At 37.7% G+C, this 24191-nt stretch overlaps 1 protein-coding gene across 1 annotated transcript in view; it reads right to left on the reverse strand.

The window, feature by feature from the left end:
* The window catches only part of LOC145984518 (uncharacterized), a 93504-nt gene that overhangs the window by 38247 nt on the left and 31066 nt on the right, over positions 1 to 24191 (reverse strand). The window contains exon 2 of the mRNA XM_083118173.1: positions 6927 to 7040. Coding sequence (XP_082974299.1) covers positions 6927 to 7040 — 114 coding nt within the window. The remainder of the gene's footprint in view (positions 1 to 6926; positions 7041 to 24191) is intronic.

Genomic DNA, 24191 nt, shown 5'->3' on the forward strand with positions numbered 1-24191 from the left:
ATTACTCCTTGAATTACTTGAATTTGGAAACTAGTTCAAAGGATTTGTTAATAATAGACCTCGGATTTTAGGTTTTCAACCTATTTTTCCTTTGCAGGTAAATAAGAAATAAGTTACATCAGCGTTTCATTAAAAAACGAAACAACTGACGAAGTTTTATAGTGCCTAAAACAACCTATTTTGCTTGTTAGAACCTATTTTAGGTTTATGTGCCTAAATTAAAACATTTTTAGGTTTTTATATTTATTTTTAGATTTTACAGGGTATTTATATATTAGGCCTTGAGCCAGGCAAGTTGTCGGTACCACTCGGGGGGACGGGTTCAAATATGATTTTTTTTAGAAAAGTTGGGATGCCTAGAGATGGAAAATGTGTGATAGCATGTTATTACTCTTTGCCTTCTGTGTGTTATTACTCCACTCCCCAGATAACCTTGATGTAAATGGAAAGTTTTGATAATTTTTAATATTTTGACTTTTACTATTTGAAATTACAATTACATTAAATCTGATCTAAATTAATAATAATGATAATAATTAAGATTATGAAATAACACTAATTAAAATATGTGAATAATTTAATTGACTAGTTGGATGATATTTAACACAATTACTGGAGTCAATTGGCTATTTGCCCATCATTAATACAGATATCTCCGAATTAACAACTGAAGTGCCCAAATGTGCGAATGACAGTAGCAGTCCAATTCCAGTGTAAGAGTTTATTGAGGAACGTTGGCAAGTGGTACAATGCCTCTAAAGTGCGACTTACCTGAATCAACGGCGTGGATAACCATAGGAAGGATTGAAGCTGGACAGACAGCGGGAGGTATCTGTAGCCCTTTGAGTGTCTCAAAATGCCATTTCTCGCCTGTAGATTCGGTTCCAAACAACGGGAAATGTGCGACGAAGGCAAGGTCAAGGCCGTCCGCCTTGAATGTGGAACACGCTATAACCCTGTTTTTGTTCAACAAACATTCTAAAATGGAAGTGGTGGAATGATTTTGTGGGTTGGAATCAAAATCGTGAGACGTACGGACCTTCACATTGTAAAGGTATTGGATGGATTCGTCAAAAATAGTGAATAAGGGAATTCGTGAGTGGGGCGTTAAATCAAAATATAGACAAATACCCGAAACCACAATATTTTACAAAAGTATTAATTTTGAAATCAGTTGTTCAAAGAACATATCTAGCAACACAGGAAAAAACAATTTACGATTAATTTTTTTCTTATACCTAGATGGCAAATTGCAGGTTAAATATGGAAGGCAATATTCGTAATGGTGACCATTGGTCTAATATATTGTAACATCCTTCACGACGTAATTGGCTGTTATTCTCGTTCAACAAATACAATAGAGAAATTCAACACTATAACAATAAATAATAGACGTGCCAGCGACTTTAGTTTTCTTAAGAATCCTTCACGATTATTTTGATTATACAATTCCAATCAACAACAAACAATATATTTTCTCGAGGAAAAACACCATTCCTCCAATAAAATTATTGCTTTAGAATTTAATCTATAAATTTTCAATATTATGCGTTCTACGGGGACATTTGTCCTAACCTCAATCTTTAGGGATTTCGTGGCATTTTAATTCTGAATATAAACATAAGTCAAAATTTGGTGCTTTTACAATAAAAAGAGAATTTTCAGGCTCAAATACAATGGACAAAAAACTCGCGACGATGGTGTCTACTGGTGTCATTAATCCGAAAGAGAAGGTTCTATTTGTGACACGTTACTATCCATCTAACCGTTAAATGGCCAGCGTTGCCAAAACGTCAAATTAATGTGACTTTTAGAAAACGTCGCAGTTCGACACCTTTCACTAATCGTGATGCTCAACTTTTATACAAAAACCTATTTGCACGAAGAGATTCTAGAGCGGTATTTTTTTAGAGTAGCAATCGAAACATATGTCACCTATATATTGTTATCTCTTCCAAAATAACTACTATTCCATTTTCACTTCACACACAAATTACTAAACAAAGTACATACGTACCTCAAACAAGTGGTCGTTTCCAAAATCGCCGAATAGAATATCAATTCTGGGACAGCAAAACACATGCATTCTTTTCGTCAGCGTATTCTCCATGAAACCCATCCTCCTTGTTGACTGGATAGTTCAATATGGTTCTGGTAAATTGGGTTACCAAACTTCAAAAACGGGGAGTTCAAAATAGGGCTACTCAAGTTGATCCCAACGTGACGTACCTCAACCAACGTTCTCAGATTCCAAAACGTCACAGGTATTGTCTTCCCGTGTGGCATTCAAGCGTTCGTTCTCGTTAAATTGGGTCACCACAGAAGATATTTTTAATTCTTCGCAGTAACAATCGTCATTGGCATCTGTAGTTACTTTTCTCGTAATGTTCCTTTATGAAGCGAGAACGTAATCCTACCTTACTCACAACTTCAGGCAGCAGTTTCGTCCAATTCGAATGGGTCAAGTCAAACACATCGCTAGGCGTGATTTTTACAAACAGTATTTTTCCTTCGTACTACCAATATCTGTCGTAATAGTACATTCACTCGAAATATCACAACGTACAAATTCCTTCCTTTCTTAACACTGCCGAAAACTTCATGCTGATCGTTGAAGCTAAAACTGTAACTTGCGAAAAGCGAAGTTCCTCCACGTCATGGTCAGACAGCTTGAATAGACACGTACGCGGCAGAACTCGGTCACGAATACGAAGCTATGATCGAACCTTGTCTGAAGCGTCCTGTGACTCGAAGCGTTGTGTGCAAGCAATTCACGAAAGTGATGAAAAAATTCGAGACCTCTAGCGGCGACTTGAGTAACCAATATACCAAAACAAAGGCATGACGCATTTGCGTACCGAAGAGATGAGGAAATATTGTGAGATGTTTATATGCGTCAAGAAAAATTGATAACAATTATTTATGCGAATTTATGCGGGTAAGAAAAATGTCACAACATCATCCAAAATGACAGTTTGACTGCCCTTAGATATGGACACGAGAACCTCAGATCTTTTACCATTCCGGGCGCAGATGCAATAGGTGAGCGTTTCCTTTCCATCGGCTTTAATGCTCGTCCTCACAGAGTTCTGTTAGTGCACAACGTGCCAGAGGACGAGGGAAAACTGAGTATGGAGTGGCCACTGTGATTAATGGACTTAAATCCCCAAGAGAATGTCTGGGATGCACTTGGCAGACGCATTCTAGGTAAGATGGCACCTCCCTCAACTCTTCCAGAGCTGAAATTGCCCAAAGTGAAATGTGGCGAGGAATCCTCCAAGCTCTCATCTATCACCTCATGGAATCCATGCCACACAGATGTGCAGCGGTGTTGGCCGTTCGAGATAACACACCATGCTAGTGGTGAGTTGCAGCTGTGAAAATGTCCGTTTCGGAGCTGTTCTTTTGGTGCACACATTGCTCTATATTGACACAGATCATGTGACCATTGGTTCAAGCGACTGTAGGGTTTTCTGTTACCTGTACTAATCCATACTCTACTCTATCTGTTCTCTGAGTGTTCTTTCAGTTGCATAAACATCGGCTGTACATGGTTTTCGTCTAGTTCTCTCTGTTCCTCTCTTGATCCAAGAAGAAGCCGGTGGATAGTTATTGCAGGTTAATTATAAGACAGGACACTATTTTGTTGTGACAGCACAGAATCGGAATCTCCAAATGCCTTTCTCTTAGAATCATTATCATGAGCATTAGAGACATACTTGCAGAAAAATGTTATTTCCCCTGAGGAAATATCTGGAAATTCAGCCATGGCGAATGATGGTATGTCTCTTATTCAGAGAGTAAAAGAAGAAGAAGAAGAGGTTTATCTGCCTTGTCCATTGCTTTCAGGAAGGAAATACTAGTCGAAGAATCGATGTCTGTCTGATACGTACAATGAAACGTCTATAAATAACACCAAACGGATAATCACAAGGGAAGAACTCGGACATCATTCACAGAGCATCTCATCTTCCCAGATTGTCGGAAAGTGAATTCCTAAGTCACGTAATGAATAAAACAACTCTAATTGCATTTCATGTTAACGAATGTAGGAAACCAGAGCATTTTGTAAATCTTTTGAATAAAACACTTCGCGAACTGTGGAGATAAATGATAGAACATCACATCTGAAGAGAGCCCCAAAGTGCTCAATCTTAACAGTAAATATGAAGAAGAGATGGTAATTTGTTGGTGAATACTGCCGCTGATAATGAGGGTTATGAAGCGGTAATGAGAGGCTCAGATGACACGGATGTGTGTATTGTGTGTTTGAGATTCCATGAAAGAATCATAGTTAAATTGTTTCTCAAATATAGTACTAAAATACCCATGTGGGTTCTTGACATTAAGAAAATAGCTTCAATTATTATTAAAAATTTTTGTCGAGATATAATAAGTCCCCATATGCATTTGCAGGAAAAGGAAACATAACTGCATCCTTCCAGCCAACAGACAAACACAGGAAATATTTTCGCACCCTCGGAGATCAATGGGATCTCAATGAAATAGTAACGAGCAAACTGTAGTTCTCGTGCTTACTGTATTCTCCAAAATATTCGGTACATTGTGCGACTGACATGACATATCGTCTATTCTGTGTAAAGAAGGGTGTGACAGACATTTATCAACTTGCAAGAAACATGCTTAACGTCCGAATCCGCTATGAGCAAGAGATGTCTTCTGACTGATCCACGTACTCCAAGACCAAGTGAAAGAAGGTGAAAAGAAGAAGAAGAAAGAAAAACGCGATGGAGCAGAGGAGCTAATCAGTCAGCAGCTTAAACTCTGTTAGATCTACTAGCTTGCAACTCCATTAGAAACTGTCTCCCCGATAGTACAGTGATAGCGTCACCGCCTTATAATCAAGGGGTCCCAGGTTCGATACTCAGTGGAGGCACATAGTGGTTCGGATCCTACTTTAAACTGTAGGTCCAATTCCAATTAGGCTTACTGTGCAAAAAGTGGACTTGAAACACCAAATCAATCAACGAACCAATTCATTAGAAACTACAAACTACGTCTTCTGTCTAAATAACATCAGTTGCACTGACAAATGCAGACGTCCCACATGTGAAAATCGATTAATGATGACATCTATTCAGAAGATGATGATGTTGAATATAAATAATAACATTTTGTTTATGTTAAATCGTAACACACATGCGTATTTAAGATTTAGCGACTATTATTATTGAAAATTGTAAGTAAAACTTATGCATTTCATTTATGTCAGTATATAAGCAATATAATAAAGTTCTATTATTATTATTATTATTATTATTATTATTATAAGGATTATAGTAATATTATTACACTTAATAGTTATAATGATTATAAAATAATATTGAATTTGCTATGTCTGATGAAATTAAATTTATTTATTCAAATATTGTGATATTTATATGCTTTTTATAACAAATATGAAAATCCATTATTTTTCGGCTATTGCTACTAATTCAATAATATTATTAAAAAAAGAGAAGAGTTACAAGATGCAATCACACATTTTCCAGTTCCAGGCATCTACACCTTGAAAAAAAACATATGAGAACACATCCCCCCCGAGTGGTACCGATCGCCCAAATTTGAGGTCCTGGCTCATGGATTATATCACAAAGGTATTTACTAGGTTTGGTGGTGAAAAAATTAAATGACTGGCATGTTTTCTGTCGATTTCCCTCCCTCCAAGTGTATGATCTTTATCAAAGCATTAAACAAAACATAAAATGTCTGACCTCACTGTTATCTGCAGGAAACAGTGACGTCAGATAGTGGACAGTTCCTCCAGACTTTTTACCCCTGAACTATAGACTCTTAATTCTAAGCCTTGCCTATTAAGATAAAATAAACTGTCCTTGCCCCCCCCCCCTCTTCCCATTCTCAATTTTGGCACCCAATCGTCTTTACTGCCTGCACAGTCCAAATGGAAACTTCTGATCTGTGCGCCCTTGCCCACTCTCGTGTCAGCTTGGTCCTCCTTGGCATTCACGCCTTGCGAAGAAATGCTTCAGCATTCAAATTTGCACTACTGACTATGTTTCTGTTGAAAGATAATTTTCAGCACATGATATCATCCTCACAGACAAAAGGCGAAGTTTGAGTGTGGATAACACAAAAGATTCATGGTTATCACTAGTATAATTCCTGGTTTTCAAGGCGAACTTTCCAAAACTTCAAGGATACAAGCAGATGTTTTCTCTATTAAAACCTTACGTATTACCGACTCTCACCCTTCCTTTCCACACAAAAAAATATCGACAATATAAAGGGTTTGTATGATTCCAATGTACTTACCTAATCAATTTCAAGATATATTATTTTGTAATAATCTTCCGTCTGTCAGATAGATTGTTCTGTAAAAGACACTAACAAGGTAAACGGATTGAGAAAGTTTCGTTTTATTTTCCATGTAGCTTTCTTTTTCTTCCTAATAAAAAGCTAAAATGAGAGAAACTTACCTCAGGGCATTTATAAACATGTATAAATTAATGGGATTTGGATTAATAAAAGTTGCAATTTTCCACGTCTACGGAGAAAAAATTGGAAAAGAGAAAACATCCGCTTGTATCTTATTTCATGTTTTGTCAAAAGTCATGAATAATTTCCAGAGATAATAATTCACGCATAATTTCCAGAGATAATAATTCACGCATAATTTCCGGACCCAATAATTCACGTTTAATTCCTGGAATTCGAGGAATTCCAAGTGAGTAGCCACCCTGATATTGTGCAGCAACTTATACATACGTAATTAATTTTTCATATCAACAAGTAACATTTCCTAACAGCACAACTGCAGTATTATAATAATTTGTAGAAAAAAATATGTATATAAAGAAATGATAATTTGTTTAGAAAATTAATATTTGGTTGTTACGGTTCTTGTGAACACATATTGATTATGCAAACTTGATCAGAATGGTTACCAGGTTCAGTGGAAGCATCCCTTTCTTCGATCGTGTGCATCGTTGGTTCGAGTGTCTTCCAAGACAGGAGAATTACCACGAGCAGCATAGTAGATAGAATTACTTTCATGGCCACTGAAAGCATAGAAAGAAATAAGATAGAGTACACAGGTTCATTCTATGTCAATTCGATTATCTCATAAATGTTTACATTTATAATTATGTAAGAGTGTTAAAGAATCTACATGTTAGTTCTGTCTCCAGTACATTTTATGCCCTAAATGAAGTTACGAGAATATATATAATTCAAAACGTAGATTATTGAATCGGCAGAAAATTACTGTACAATTATTGGAACCAAATTATATAACAACACAACGACCTAAGTAAATATTCTCCAAGTGTTCTATAAGTCCTATACCCCGATACAGAAAGTTCCCATTCTGGTACAAACCTTTTGTTTCCAAAATCAATTATTTTCCACTTTGATTGTCGAAACTATAGGAGATCGAGGTACAGAGATCTCTTCGTGAAAATTTCACAAAAAATATACCTACCTAATTAATCCGTTGTCGTTAATTTGTACATTTGTTAGTTTGCGCCGTTACTCTGCCAATTTTGGCTAATTGCGACGAAATTAAGTTGTAATCGCTTTTCTTTCTTGTGCGCTTGTCAAAGTGGGATCCGAACCACTACTAGACTCCAACGGGTATCAAACCCACGACCTCTTGATTACAAGACGATATCGGGAAGCAGGAACAACCTACAGCTAAGTCAAAGCGGAAAATTATCCCTAGCTGTTTTCTATCTTCTTTTTTCACCTTTTATTTACTTTTGCTTAATGAGGAATTGAATTACGTTGACGCTGGAGTTAATCCTATCTTCTGTTTCTGCCTGTTGAACCTGACATTGTATAAATCAAAGTGGACGAACATAATGTTGGGGAATTTTGATTATTCATTGAAGTTTCCTTCATGAACTGTTAGGCTAATCGGGACTGGACCTACAGTTTAAGGTGGTATGAGAATCACTGTGTAACTCCACCGGGTATCAAACCCGGACCCCTTGATTACAAGGCGACGACGCCCATAATGATTTAAATATTTGCCCACTATATTATCCTTGCCGTCGACTGTACGTACCACAGATATTGAACAGTGGGTGCAGTCTCGTCTAGCCTATATGCGCGTGAAATGAGCTTAAAAACAAATTGAATCTACACTTTAAAAAATATGCAACTGAGTTGTCCTGGAAAATGGTGGAACACCCTAACTGGTGTAACACAACACTTACTTCAGTGTTAAAAGTCTCCGTGCCTTGTGTGGTCTGAGAGCAACTTGTGTAACAAGGCACCAAAAATGGTTCCAAGCAACACCAATTCCTCAAACTTAGTTGCATATTTTTTAGAGTGTAGTGCACCGTTTGTTTAAAGACGAAATTTTAATTTTGATCTTTATAATGATATCTTCTGTTAATTTGTTTCCTTAGCTGAAGGATTTCAGCACACGAGATTGTAAGCCTAATATACTGAGGCCAGTTATACAACCTTAGTGACAATGAAGTTCGACCAGTCACAAATATAGGAGTGCGTTGTGAAAGAAGGAGAACACATGCATATGCTGAACATATTTTATTCAGCAGGCTCCATGGAACAAAGGAAAACATAAATTTCAGCTACAACGCAGCAATATATGGTGTCCACACAAAATAAAACATTTTCGTCCATCTACACGTGACATTGAAGTTCGACCACTGTTAGAGGGGATCCTGTTTACCATGGTGTGACGCCGCCCCGTCGGTGAATAACTGTGGCAATGCGTCTGGGCATGCTGCGGACGAGTCGTTCAAGGTATTCCACATCGATGCGGTGCCATTCCTCTTGCAGGCAGGCGATAAGAGCAGCCACTGTCGTGGGTCCCCTCTGTTGCACACGTCGCTTAAGAACACGCCACACATTCTCAATGGGCGAGAGGTCGGGACTCGATGGTGGCCATGGCAGAGTTCGCACGTGATGGCGAGTCAACCATTCTCTTGTCAGCCGCGCTGTATGAGGCCTGGCATTGTCGTGTTGAAAGATGAGACGCCGCCTGTGGAACAGGTGCCTTCGCACTGTGGGAAGATTCCGCTCCAGTATGCGTGTATAGGCGTGTGCATTCACAATGCCCTCACAGACGTGTAGTGGGCCAACCCCAGATGCCGTCATGCATCCCCATACCATCACTGACGCAGGTTTCTGTACCCGACGTGCATAACATTCTGCTTCATTCTGTTCCTCCTTCCGACAAATGACTGTTTTCCGTATTTTCCCGTACACAACATTGAAAATGGATTCGTCCGTCCACAAAACCCTGTTCCACTGCCGAAATGTCCATCCCCGGTACATTCGTGCCCACCGTAGTCGATTGCCTTTGTTCAACATCGAAAGGAAGTGTTTACGTTTCGCTTTGTACACTCGGTAACCGCATCGCTGTAGGTAACGGCGAATGGTTCTGGTTGACACTTCAATGTGAAAGCGTTCTCGAGTCCACAGTCGTAATTCGGCCACAGAAACATGATTGTTGGTCTGGATATAGCGCCTAAATATCCGTAGGTCACGCACGCTCAGCAGGCGTTTTCGACCGGGGGCCTTACCTGGCTCTGTAGTACCCGTATTTTGGTGGTGTTTGATTATGCAGTGGACGGTTGACTTGGGTAAGTTCAGTTGGCGCTCTATTTCCAGTTCACTGAGTCCATCCCGTTGCAACTCCACCACTCTTCTCCTCACGGTGTTGTCAATAGGTTTGCCCCTGGCCATGGTGATGATGCACTGCGGTTCCTCGGTGCACAGCACGCGCTTATATACGGCGGTCTCCCTTATCGTGTCCATGACGTCATACTTCCGTCGAATGCGCCACTATCTGGAATTTTTTCCGTATGGGTCTGGTGCCTTGTCGAAGTTCAATGTCACGCGTATATTTCCCCGTTTTCGTTCTTTACGTGACCTTGGGTGTAACATGCTGGGATCACGATTCTTGCCTGCTCACACGTTTCCTCTTACACACATGCGTCACTTCTGCGGGTCACCCATTCCACCGCCTATGCCTCTGTGCATTTAATCACGTATTCCTTTCTGGTCGAACTTCATTGTCACCAAGGTTGTACTTAAGGATAACAGCCACCTCTGTGGTGGAGTGGTTATAAAAGCGCGCTACGAAGACATGGGTTCCGAGTTCCGGGTTCCGTGTTGTCACGAAGTTTACATTGTTTAATATTATAATAGTAAGTATCTCTTCACGAATTTCATCACATCATCATTTATCCTCATCTTCGCGATTAGCTAAAATTAGCAGAAAAGCAAATTAAAATAAACCAAATCAATAAACAACAATAACCAACAACAACTAAGGATTGCATACAACATGTAAAGTAACTGGCTAAAATGAGTGTTCACATATATGAAAATAGATCATAAAAGCATATGCGATCAAGTAGTGGTATTTACGGTACTATAAACCCACGAAAGTATGAACCCCCCTCCAGCAGATTTGCTTACACTTAAAACTTGCTCAACATGCCCATATGAGCTTTTTGCTCTAGTGTGGAACCCCCGTTTAATCTAAGATTTTTGTAAAAATGCCCTCGGGAATATTTCGGAAAGTATATTGATTGCCCTCAGATTGATTTGCCTATACTTACAAAAGGCACTTCTGTGAGATTGTTGTCCATAAATTTGTTAAAAATATGCCCCTCTTTTGGCCACACTTAAAACTAGGCCACCCATACATACATACACACATATTTATTTCTGGTTTAAGTTCAATTGGATACTAGCTTCAATTTGTTTATCTATATTAAAACAATGTAATTCTTCTAGAATTGCTCTGTGACCCTCTCATTTCTTACATCATAAACATATGATTTTTCTCCTATGAGAATAACACTACATATGGTGTCATCTGGTAAAGCCTCGTGGAATTCACAGATAATTTTAATGTTTGTCCTGTCATTCACCACAACTTGTTTCCTTTTTGAAGTGTTGATTACAAACATGGGTCTCCGTGCCTTGAATTCATCTGGTGTGTAATACATGTCAGTATTGCCTGTAGTGACCCTCTTGAAAGCCGAAAATGCCTCATATAATTTAAGAAAATCATCCTTGGACATGTCTAAATTGTAATTTTCTCTAGGAAAAACCTCATTTCTGCCATTTTTAAGATAAATGTTCTTGATGTTGCAGTTATCAAATTTACTCGAATTTTTTTCCTGATTGTTGTGTCTTCCAGTCTGAAACAGTACCACCACAAAATCAGGCATGTCGTATTGTATGCTGGAGAATGAATTTGTAGCATCAAACTCATAATAAGTACCAGATGCGGGCTTCTGTACGCATTGATATGTGTAAAATTGCAGAGGAATGTGTGGATTTTTTAGGATATCAGCTTTGTATTTAAGAGCATAGCTGGCCTCATATTCAACAACAGGGATTCTTAACTCCATAGTCTGAATAATGCACTTGCCTTCATCTGGTAGGGTATTAGGCAGAGCTTCCCCGGTAGAGTTTATTGTACTGTACCTCATCAAAGCATTATTATCATTGGCAGCTCTTCTAAATGTGATTCTTAAACCACCCTTCCACATAATATCTTTGTAATCCGAGAAGAATCCTGGCAACAGGCGCATAGGGAACAGCACTGTGTGGTTTTTAGATAATATTTTATCACCAGCCTCAAATCCACCTATTTTGTAGTAAGAAGCTTCGGTTTTGGATAATTTTAGAGTGGCCAAAGCTGTGGAGGTAATGCCGGGATAATCTACTCTGTTTATAACAACACCATGCTTTCTGATCTCAATTTCAGAGAACAGATGCGGCACAAAATTATCTACCAATCTTATATTTGAATTTGCCGGATAATCTGTTCCATCGAGCTTTACAACATCAAATTTGATGTATAGATCTGCTCTGTGGGGGTGTATAAAGCCATCCCCCACATCAAGATCAACCTCAATTTCTGTGTTGGGTTGATTTAAATTTGCAAATGTCCTCCTGTTTGGGGGGAATGATTGTAGCTCATAACTCTCAATATTTTCCATTGTATGTATTTTTATTTAAATGTTAATCTCTATGATAGCAGTTGTTGTGGCTCCAGCAAAATCAACTAATTCTTCTTTTTCATTAGTGACCATCAATTCAATATAATCTATTCTATTATGACACACAGGAAAATATAGTGTTGGGGATGGATTGTAGATGATTGGCTCCATGAATTCGGAATTAGGTTTGAATGTTGCAATGATGCCGGTTTGTTTGTGAGTGCCTATGCCATTTGATTTGGTGATCATACCCTCAGCAACATTACAGTGAATATTCAGAGTCTCTATGGCTAAGAATTTAGGTATATTCATAGCAGTGTGTTTGATGGCCGCTTCAAGTTTTGTGTTGTTCTCAAAGCCTAACAGCTCTCCTATAGTACCCAGATCCACTGTTTCCGTAGCAGATACAATTTCTACTCTGTGAGTGACAGAATTTTGAGTTAACACTACACCTCTGGGTAATTGAGCATTTAGAGTGGACAGATTATATTGCCCTGGAGTGATGACAATTTTTTGATCCCCAACTGCAATTTTGTTGTTGTGGTGTGTAATATTTGGGATCAGGTACATGCCGTAAAATGCCCTGAGAGCTATTGTTTTGGGATACACTATGTCATCGTGCAATTTGAGTTTCAATATTGAATTTTGGCTGGTGAGATGGAATACCCCCATGATGTTTCAGATACCACAAGGCTTTTTGAAAATTTTCAATTGATGGTTTATTTATTTGAGACATATATCTGAGAACAGATAAACACAAATGTCCGCAATTAACATCTTTGAAATTTTGAACACGGGCATTATTGTAATAAAGATTGGCTGATTTTAGATATTTTATTAAATTTTCAGGTGGAACACCTCCAAATGAATCAAACACAAATGCCTTATTGTTTAAATATTTAAGATAACAAATCCAGTGAGTGCCCTGATTTTTGTACTTATCCAAATTAACAATGCCACACTCTTTGTTGAGTGGTTGTTCTGGTAAAGAATCAGACATGTACACACCTCTAAAATGTTTGATGCCCAGTGGCTTGATTAAAGCTTCAATATCTTGGTTTGTAAGCGGCTCTTGTTTTTTTTAAACTTATTCATGGCTCTCTTAACACCTTTGCCTTGTTTCTCCATGGCCAGGTTATGGCGCCTCTGCTCATCTAATTCTGCCCTATTTTTCTTGGCATCTATTACTGTTTTTGCTATGGCAGCTGATCCCCCAGCCAAGCTCCCAACAGCCCCGAGAGCAGCTAAGATGGCAGGGATGGTAAATATGAATCCCCCTGTATGCAATTTTTTTCTTGATTGCTGTAATTTTTTTAATTGGGGAGTACTAAGCAACAATTTCATACCATGTCCCTTTGCAAGACAAGAGCTTTTTTTCTTGCGCTGCTTTTTGGTCAAAAGACTGTCAATAGTTTTAAGAGATTTGAGACCTGCATAAGGTATTTGATACATAACACCCTTGGCCTTCATTGTAGGTTTATTATATATATATTCACAACCCCCACCCCAGTTTTTGTTTGGTGCTCATAGCTATGGTGGTTCCCAATGCTGCTATTTTTTCACTTAAAGAAGCATCTTTGCTTACAAATCTACCAAATGCAGCCTCTTCTAATTTCTTGTCTGCAACATGTCTCTTGTCAAGATCAGTATGTGTGTTGTATGCTATGTCATGGTCTCTACAAGCAGCATCTAGGGGATTTACACCAGGATCCCCTCTGTTTAATCTATGGTCCAATTTTGTGCCTGGACCACAATACTGATAGCCTGGAATATGTAGTTCAAATGGCAGCTTGTTTATGATGTCATTAACCAACCCCCGACCCTCAGAAATATTCCAAAATTTAGGTGGTAGAGTATTAATAATTTTTATGAGATATCCAATCCCCTTAGGGTCTTTCACTATAAAATTAGACAATTTGGTGCTTATCATGTCCATAATTCCAACTTTTTCATTGTAAAAATTGTGGTTGCCAGCATTTTCCTCCCCAGCTATCACCAGCAACCTATCTACAAGTTTCCTGACATCATCAACCCAGACAAATTCTTTAGGCAGGGTGTTGTATTGTTTGATTCCACTGCCAGTCTTGATCTGTGACCATATGGGCTTGATTAAATTGTTGTATTTTGCTCCACTGCTCGACTTGACTCTTTTTTGTGTGGGATCATTGTTCTGGTATAGAGCATCTGATTTTATTAATATTTCTTTGTAATATTCATAATCTTGATCTGTATAGCTGCCAGGTCTCTTCCTAGTCATCAGTTCCCACAACCCAGGTGTGCCGGGGTACTTAACAAAAGCACCTTTTTCTCCGAGACGAGATTCTGAATAAACAATCAGATCATCCCCCATAAAAGTTACTCTGAAATTGCCAATTCTATGTATGATACTGCCATCAAGCTCTGTGTCAGCATATAAGCCAAACACCTCATCTTTGTTGTCTTTAGGTGTGGTTAAATATTTTTGAGCAAGAAGACCCAATTCAATAGGATCCTGAGTAGCTTCAATTCTTCTAGGAGCAACAGGACTAGGTGTATGAATACTGGAAAGTGGGGTGAATGGATAATCTAATATGTTCCTTGCAGCTACAGGTACAAGCTCTGTGATCAAATTTTGATTTTGCTCTGTAACAGTTTTGATATTCTTACCTAAATTATTAATAGCATCAATTACAGGCTGTTCTGTTTGTTTGTGTTTTTCATAAATTCCACGGTTCTCTGATTTCCATCCCTTAAATCTTTTTACAAGATAATCTCTTAACTTAAGATCATCAATGATTGGCCTTTTCATGGTTATTTATTTATGTCTCAACGTCTAGAAAATCGTTGATTTTATTTCTGTATTTGCCACTATTGGGTGTTCTTGTCATATCAATTGTGACAAACCCATAACTGTCCTGGTTCCAGCACTTGCTGCAAAACTTGGAAAAATCATTGTAGCTCAAGTCCCCACCTACATATTCATCATGTATGTGTTTGAGGTTGGTATGATCCTGATGAAACACACATATAAAATTGCTGTTGTCTCGGATCAGCTGCTTCGGTATTTTAGAAAAAGTCTGTGCAAGGTAGAAGCAATCAATGTTTTTGTGCCGGCCCTGTGTGAAGAAATTTCTAACCTTGTTTTGATTATCCAGTATAATGTCATCAAACACAACAACAGAATTATCGAGACATTCATGGAGTGGCTTAACATCTGATTCAAAAGTGGCAATATCCAATCCATCATATAGCTTCATCAGCTGCTGATATTTTAATTGTTCCAAGCTCTTAGAGAAGATATACAAGTGCCTGTTTTTCCAGTCTAACCAGTTGGGTGCCAATAAAAAATTATCAACCATTAGTGTAGTTTTACCACAAGCAGATGGCCCAACAATAAGACACCTAATATTATCAGGCAGCAATTTGCCATTTCTCTTATTCTGCTGTTCAGGTTCTGGCAGCCTTTTTATAACATCCCAGGTGCTCATATTATTATTTTGTTTGCATCGATCCAGCTGTGTTCTGGGAGTCCTAGCCATTTGACAAGTAACTTGTTGCCTTTTCTGCGGATGATTTTTTCTATGAGATATGTGTCAGGCTGTTTAGTTTTGCTGAGCTCTTGTTCATAGAATCTGCCTTTGAGAATTTCTCCTCGGTGATCTTTTATTATATATGTGTTAAGGGTCCCGGGTTTAACTTGAACCACTGTAAATAATTCAGTGCTCCAGTTTCTTGTAAAGCCTCTCTTGAATAAGTGCTTATATTTGCTGATTCTTACTTGATCACCCACCCTGTATTTGGCCTTTCTTCTTGTTGGCTGGTATCTAGGATAATAAACAGTGCTGATCAATTTTTGCTCATCAGATGAAGTTACTTCAGAGGGTTTCATGTTGATTGTGGAATGGACCGAGTTGTTATATTTATGTAGAAGTTCTGGAAGAATATTAATCCATTTATAATTACCTTGCAGTGTAAATTGTTTATACATAAGATTTTTTAAGGTTTTGTTGAATCTCTCTACAATTGAGGCTTTGAGATCACTGTAACTCGAGTAATGTTTTATTGCCTGGCTTTTAATAAATTGTTGGAACACAGAATTATAAAATTCTTTGCCATTATCTGTTTGCAAATAGCGCGGTGATCTTCCACTCTGATTGATGATTGTCCTGATGGCTTCTGTAACACATGCTCCAGTCTTGGATTTGAGTGGCACAGCCCAGGCAAATTTTGAAAATGTGTCTATTACAGTGAGTAGATACTTGTAGCCCTTGTTGATTTTGTCTAAGTTTTTCAACTGCCCACTTGCCATCTCAATCAAGTCGCTCTGCCATAAATCATCTATGCCCTTTGTGACTACTGGCAGTCTCTTATAATTATGTCGGGCCTGTCTGTGTAATTCATCAACAATAATTTGTCTAGACATAATATGTAAACAAGAATATTGCAACTATGGGGTGTTCAGCAGCTGATACTACAGGATTTTCTAAATATAATTTGTCCCCTATTTGTATTTTAAATTCCAAAGTGCCATCATCTTCAGTATAGGCTGTTTCTAATGTATTGGGGTCTGTAAAATCCTCTAACTCTACACTGGTGATTTTTGGTTTGTTGTCAGCATTTGTTATTGATAAGGTGGGGTAGTGGTGTGCCTGTGGTTGAAGCCAATATTTGATCTTGATTGGTCTCAATGTGCCCCCAACAAAAAATTGGTAATAAAATTGTGCAGGGGACAGCATATATATTTTGCCACCTGGTGTAAATGGAGAATCATATTCTTTGTTGGGGATGCTGTACAATTCAAGAATTACTGTATGTTTTGGATTCTCGATTATGCCCGTTATTTCTTTTTCTGCTGTAAGCAATCTGCTTGTTACAGATTCAAGGTGCTCATTGATGGTCCTAACAACATCATCATGGCCTGGCTTGATCTTTACGTCCACAACAAGTTTCTTGTATTGTTGCACAATCTCTTGAAGCTGGGTGGCAAAAACAGACAGAGCATTTGCTTGATTGGATTCCATGGTCCCTAGCTGTTGCTTGATATTAGCTACAATTTGTTGCAAATTTTCAATAACTGCCAATTTTGAATTTTGAGCAGTAAGATCATGGACCTGTCTTCTGATATCCTCAAACAGGGCATGCAGTTCATTAATATGTTGATTGGTTGGAAGAGTGGCCACTGTCTGAGTGAGTTGTTTGATCTCTGCTTGGATATTCTTGATATCTTCTGATTTCAATATCCTATTCACTGCCCTCTTAATATTTTTAAGTTCCTGTGATGTAGGAAGATTTGATACTGTATTTTGTAAAAATTCAAGTGCCAATTTTACATTGTTTAATTCAGAAGCATCAGCCACATTTTGCATAGCATTTTGGAGCAGGGCTATATCTGCCTGAGAGGGTGTTGATTGTTGTAAAATTTCAAGTTTTGTTTGGATATCATCGATCAAGTGATGAAAATGAGATAGCTCAGATTCGGTGTTGAGGTTTTCAAGTTTTGTGATTTGTTGCTGGACACTGACAAGGGTATCTACAATCCCAGGCAATCTGGATTCTAGTACATTTGCCAAATCATTTTGCACTGCTGCTATTGTACCTTCAAGATGGGTTATGGTACTTTGAATTTTTCCAAAATCTTCATATGTTTCAAGTTGCAGCTTAATATTTGCAACACTCCGAGTTATTGCACTCAAAGCATCAGAAGATGGCAAATTGTTCATAAAATTTTCAAGTGTCTCAATTTTTTCTTTAACCTCGGCTATGGCATTGTTCAAGGGGTCCAGATTAGGTATCTGGAGTGACTGAATCTGTTCTTTTAGAGTGGAAATCACTAGATCAAAATCTTCTTGCGATTTTATGCTTTTGACAATTGTTTGGAGCTGTGTCTGGACATTATTTATCTGCTCTTCCAATTGCTGTTTCAATTGCTCAGAGTTGGTGGCCTGGGTCTTAAATTTGGCTTGAAGAGCTGCTACAGCTTCTTCCAAACTTTGAAAATTATCCAATGTGGCCAGGTCAGTATATTTCTGAAGCAGCAATTTGAGTTCAGAATCAATTTTAAGAAGAGGGTCCATGCATTGTGTTTGTAAATTTGTAATTTCTAATTGAAGACTGGCATTGAGTGTGGCCTGTAAAGCTTGTAAATCACTTCTTAATTTCTTGACTCTGACATCAAGCATCAGAATCTCATCACTGTGATCTTCATGTCTTGTATGGCCAAATATATCATTAGGCATTTTGTTTTAGTGGTTATTTATTATAGAGTATCTGATTCTTAATTCTATAAAAAAAGGTATAAGCTTGTCATAGGATCCAGGGACCTCAATATATAAGCAGTCACCAGCAGAAACAGTATAAACAGTGCCAGAAACCATGTTTGAGTGCTTAATTCTATAAATATTTCTCCCTATTGAAATCTTGACATCAGCCTCAGGGGTTGTAATAAATTGTAATTGCCCACCTACAGGTAATTGGTAATGATTTAAATTATTGTTAAATATGTACAATATTTTACCTGTTTCTTCATCATTATCTGTAAGTATGCTGTTCAGATGAATAATTAACAAGCCACTCAGCTTAGACAGCATATCAGAAGAGGGTTGTGGTGTCGGCAGCTCCATAATAGCCTGTTTTTTGAACCCAAATAAGTTCATAGGCATGTTTATTTATTTCAAATCATGCTCTGGAATTGGGCATTGTTTGCCACTTTTCAAATCACAATGCCCCCAAGGTAAAGTATGTATGCCACATGATAAAATGTATCTCTTATCATCATGTGGGTCCAGGGCCACTTTTCTTACAACATTTGAAGTCAACAAGTGATCCACACTCTGGATTCTGGATTCTGATGTTTTGATTAAACTCTGGGATTTGATGCAATTTTTATAATCTTCAAATACAAGCTCTTTTTCCACAGTTACTTTGCCAATGCCCTTGGCCTTTTTGACAACAGCACTACATGTTTTAAAACTGTACACCTTGGCACTTAACCCAGCAAATTCCACAATAACATCACCAAGTGTCTCATCTTTTAACTTGCCAGGCACCTTTTTGTTGTGGGGTTGAATTATTGTATGTTCACTGGTATCAAAGTATGGAAACAATTCAGGCTGTGACATATCTTGATAAACATCTTCTGTTTTGATATCAAGAACAAAACTATCCGTATCCATGTACATCAATTTTACACGATCACCATAAAAAGGTTTCAACACATCATAATACAATGTTAACATATGTAATTTGGATGATTCCAATATTGCAGCCCCTACATAAATAGGTTTATCAAATTTGATCTTTGTTTTTTTCATGTTGAAAAGTGCCATGTGCTCATCATAAATTCTTCTATAATTGAAGTTGGGCTTTGCAACCAATTTTTTGCTCAGGCTGGGGTCAGTAATTATTTTAACATCGGTATGTTTTCTGACATTTTCAATGGTTTTGCCATATACAGAATTAACCATCAATTTAAACAAGCCCTTATCAAATTGGCTCTTTGCAGATGTTCGAAGCTCTGTATTTGTATCAATGTATGGTTTCAACCATTCTGAGTGCCTGAACCTCAAAACTTTTCCAACTTTGGTCACTTGAACACCATGTTTCATCAGGAACTGGAGGTTTTTGTAATATATGACATAACCTTGTTTCGGCTCCAGAGTCATCATGAGCTTCTTCTGTTTAGAGCCAGGTGAGCACTGAACCTCGGGAATTGGGGGCAGATCAGAAAATTTGTTGTGTAAATTATCAGGAATTGTCAGATCAACCTCTAAGAATAGGCCATATTCACTGTCATCAAAATTCTTAAGATCTTCAATATTGAAATCTTCAACCCACTCAAGCCCTGCATATGGCAGTTTTTGCATCATGGCATGACCATAGAGGCTGTTTACATCTACATACAGTATATAATTTGATGGCCGTGCTGGATCATAATCAGGCAGCATAATATGCTTGTTATTTGCTCTGGCATATCTCTGAGAACATTGCACCATCCCTCCTCTTATACATTTCTCCATAAACAGATACATATCTTGATCGTGGATCAGATCCAATTGCATTTTGGTGTTCAAAAACGTTGCGGCCCATGCTAGGCCCGGGGCACTGTAAAAATACACTGGATCCAGTTTATAATTTTGCATGGAAGATTTTCTGAATGCTTGCAATATATCAGCTAAGAGGGTGACATCAAGTTTCAAATATGCCATGTGATAATCACCAAATGTCTGGCATTTTAAATTGTTCCACATCAACTGGGCATGGTGATAATCTTCATCAGTGATTCCAGATCCTCTGATTCTGCTGTAAAACTCTTCTTGTGGTGGCAGGGAACACTCATCAAATTTAGAAAAATCTGTAACATAGTCATATGGATATACACCCTTCCGCCTAATTAATTTCAGGTCCTGATTTGGAAACAATGCACGTGTGATTTTTAATTGATTATCAGATAATTGAGTGGCCAGTGTAGCCAGGCTAGCAGATAAAAATCTGTAAGAATCAAGAAATCTTATGTGAATAGGAACACCATCAACTTTAATTATCTTGCTAATAGATATATATTTCTCATCATTTTCAGCTAAAATATTTAAATTCTGCTTCTCAAACCCCTCGTACCTGATCAGATGATGGAAATCATAATTGGATGCTCCATGGCAAAATATGGGGACAAATTTTGGTCTCTTGATCTTAATATTACAGCTATTACACAGGGCCTGTTTATATCGACCATCTGTATGAGAATGGTGATGAACCTTGATATTTGTATCTGAAAATTCAGAATCACATACCAGGCATTTTTCTGCATTGTTGAAATCCTCAATCTGTTCCTCTGTTAAAGGCAACATAGGTTTTGATTTTAATAAGATGTTATATGCTATGTCACGGCACTCATTTTCTATTCTATGTGCAAATATTTTGATGGCATCTGGTCCCATGTATGAAAATTCTTTACTAACAACACCATCCTGTACAACCACATAACAAAAGCTGGAAGGTTCATGCAGCTGGTATGGTGTAATTGAAGATTCTTCGGGATCTGGATTGCAGAATGCAAGAGATTTGAGATTTGATTCAGAATCCCAGACAATATATGCTGGGTGTTCCAACAAGGCTTCATACTTTTTGAATTTGCAATTTTCACTTGGATTGGGCATCACCATATGAACAGGTTTATGATTCCCACAGTATTTCAGATGCTCAATTAACTTGTTTTTAGCAATTTCTGCATTCTCTTCCCGAACCCCCTTCACCATTTTTTGACCATCAAATACAGTTAAACATCTTCTGCACAACTTAAATATTTTATGAGTTTTGTCTAGTTGTGTTCTCACCAAAGCTTCAAGATTATGTATCAGAGTGTAATGATATGTGCCATCCCCTTCAATTAAGAGCAGATCAATCGGAATAGCAGATTCATCATCAAGTGTACTGATTCTGAGAGGTGCTATCAAGGAATTGCCAGTGGAACAAGTAAATACATTAATAGATAATTGTTTGCCATTGATGTGCCTGGCCCTTTTTTCAAATTTATCAATATTCTGAACAGACATTGGATATTCTAAACCCTCCATTGCATCGTCAAAATCATTTTCATGCTGTTTGTAATAGCTTATTCTCTCAGGATGCCTTGAAACTGGAAACAAAGCAGCTAATATACACCACAGAAAACATTTCTGGTCGGTATTTTCTATATTAACCACGGCTCTTCTGTTTTTAATATTGGCAGGTAATGGCAGATATGTAGATCCTTGTAATGGGCTGAATTCAGAAATATTAACATATAACTTGTGTGGAGAGCCACATAGGGTCCATCCAGACTCTTTTGCTGCAAATTCAGAGTGTTTAATATTCAATTGATCCATCAATCTGCTTATTATTTTGTCTGAATTTGAATTTGAATATACAGGTACAGTTTCTGTTACGTGGGGGTGTATAAATTTTGTAGCGTTTGGCTTCTTATATTGTGTATACAATTTGAGGGATAGCTTATAAGAGCCATTTTGTGCATTTAGAATTGCCTGGAGATCAGAATTTATACTGTTCAAGAAATTCTCAATGCCGCATCTTGGCTCTGATACAAACCGGTGATCCCTTAATTGGCCATTAAAACTGCTACGGATAGGTTCATGGCGTGGCTGCTTTGCTGCTCTGGCATTAAGAGGTGCTTCGTGCTTTCTTTTCAGACCAGATGTAGATGGTTGTGCAGAGCAAGTATCTTTATGTGTATATGTGAAGTATATGTATATGTGCATCTTGGCTTAGTTTTAAGTGCTGTGTTCAAAATAAAAATATAATGGCTGGTAGCTGTATCCAAGCCCTATTATAATTTTTGTTTCTGCATTCTGTCACTAATTTTGATCCTAGGCCAGTAATATTTTATGGGGTGACTCTGCATGTTCCCCAGAGCAACATACTGAAATTTTGAAAAAATCGATTATTTTATTTTTGCAATTTTCACTAGTTTTGATCCTAGGCCAGTTATATTTTATGGGGTGACTCTGCATGTTCCCCAGAGCAACATACTCAAATTTTGAAAAAATCGATAATTTTTTGGATTTTGATTATCTCTGGAACCATGAATCCTAGAGACATGGGGTTTGTTGCTTTGGCCTGGGCATGGCAAGATGCAACTTTTTGATCTCTATAATTTTTCAAAAATCTCTTGTTGTTCTCTAGATCTTAAATAACTTGCCTATTTTTCAAGATAGGTGCATGGGGGTTGCATATTTGAAATCTAGAGGCTGTTTAGAAGTTTTGTTAAAAAATCGATAATTTTTTGAATTTGAGATTTTTCATAAACTATCAGTACTGGAGACTTAAAATTTTGTAGGCATATTCTAGGCATGATTCTCTACATTTTATGTCTCTATAATTTTCCTGATATATGCAATACTTAAGCTGTAAATGCCTAATTTTTATAAATAGAATTTTCTGAAAAGTGTAATATTAACAAAATTTTGAAATCTATACCTGCTAGGGCAGTCACTATACTTAAGATATCAAAAAATATCAAAAGGGGCATATTTTTAACAAATTTATGGACAACAATCTCACAGAAGTGCCTTTTGTAAGTATAGGCAAATCAATCTGAGGGGGGTCATACTTTCCGAAATATTCCCGAGGGCATTTTTACAAAAATCTTAGATTAAACGGGGGTTCCACACTAGAGCAAAAAGCTCATATGGGCATGTTGAGCAAGTTTTAAGTGTAAGCAAATCTGCTGGAGGGGGGTTCATTCTTTCGTGGGTTTATAGTACCGTAAATACCACTACTCGATCACTATAGAGTATCTCAACCTTAGACGTTAGTAAATGGAGTACTTCTCTCTCTCTCTCTCTCTCTCTCTCTCTCTCTCTCTCTAATACATGAGTTTTGTCAATAGCTCTGTCCTTCTCTACTGCCGCTGTGGTGCGAGAGTGAAACAGTGAAATCATTATCCTGTAGAGTTTTTTATGCTTTATTTAATGACGGCATTATATAACCTGTCTTAAATTCATGTGATCTGAATGTTTCATAATTATGCACTATTGCAAAACGCTTAATTTTTTTCTAGTAAATACTTCAAAAGGCATAAATATCAAACCGCTTGAACAACTTCGCCAGTTTTTTTTTTCCTACGGAATCTATGATGTTTGTAGATATCATACTCTTCGCCTGAGTGAATTAATTTGCTTACGAGGAGAGTTATATATATTGTTTCCTCCTTCCCTTATTTTATTATTTTATTACCGGAATCTAAGTATAGGGTGAAGAAAAGGGACTAGCGAGAGGTTGTGCAAATAGGCTCGGACCTTTATAAGTTCGGAGTGACACCTCCGTCCTCCAGGTACATACCTGCGCTCTTTCTTCTACGATGTTGACTCACTCAAACCATCCAAAACTGATCTCGAAATTTCCTTCCGATCTTCTCAGATCGTTTCGGTTTCTTTGCTATACAAATTCCAATACCTGTCGATTCAGATCCGTCTGTCAGGCTGGTACCTTTCCACGGATGAGGCAAGTAATGGAATTTGTAAGGTCTGCATTCCAAACCGACGAGAACATCCTGTCTCCGTAATGTTTCGTTTTCAAGTACATCTTCTAATTTTTACCTGCAAGTCAACAATATATACATTGGATATTTTGTATAAATGATCAGACCGTAATACGAAAAATTTGATTAATAAGAAACTTTTCGGTTTGTCGCGATACATATGCAGACCAAGCGAGAAAAGTGTTGACCATTGTTTGAAGATATTT

This window comes from Lepisma saccharinum, chromosome 2, assembly GCF_977018435.1.
Source record: "Lepisma saccharinum chromosome 2, izLepSacc3.1, whole genome shotgun sequence".
In the NCBI taxonomy this organism is placed as follows: Eukaryota; Metazoa; Arthropoda; class Insecta; order Zygentoma; family Lepismatidae; genus Lepisma; species Lepisma saccharinum.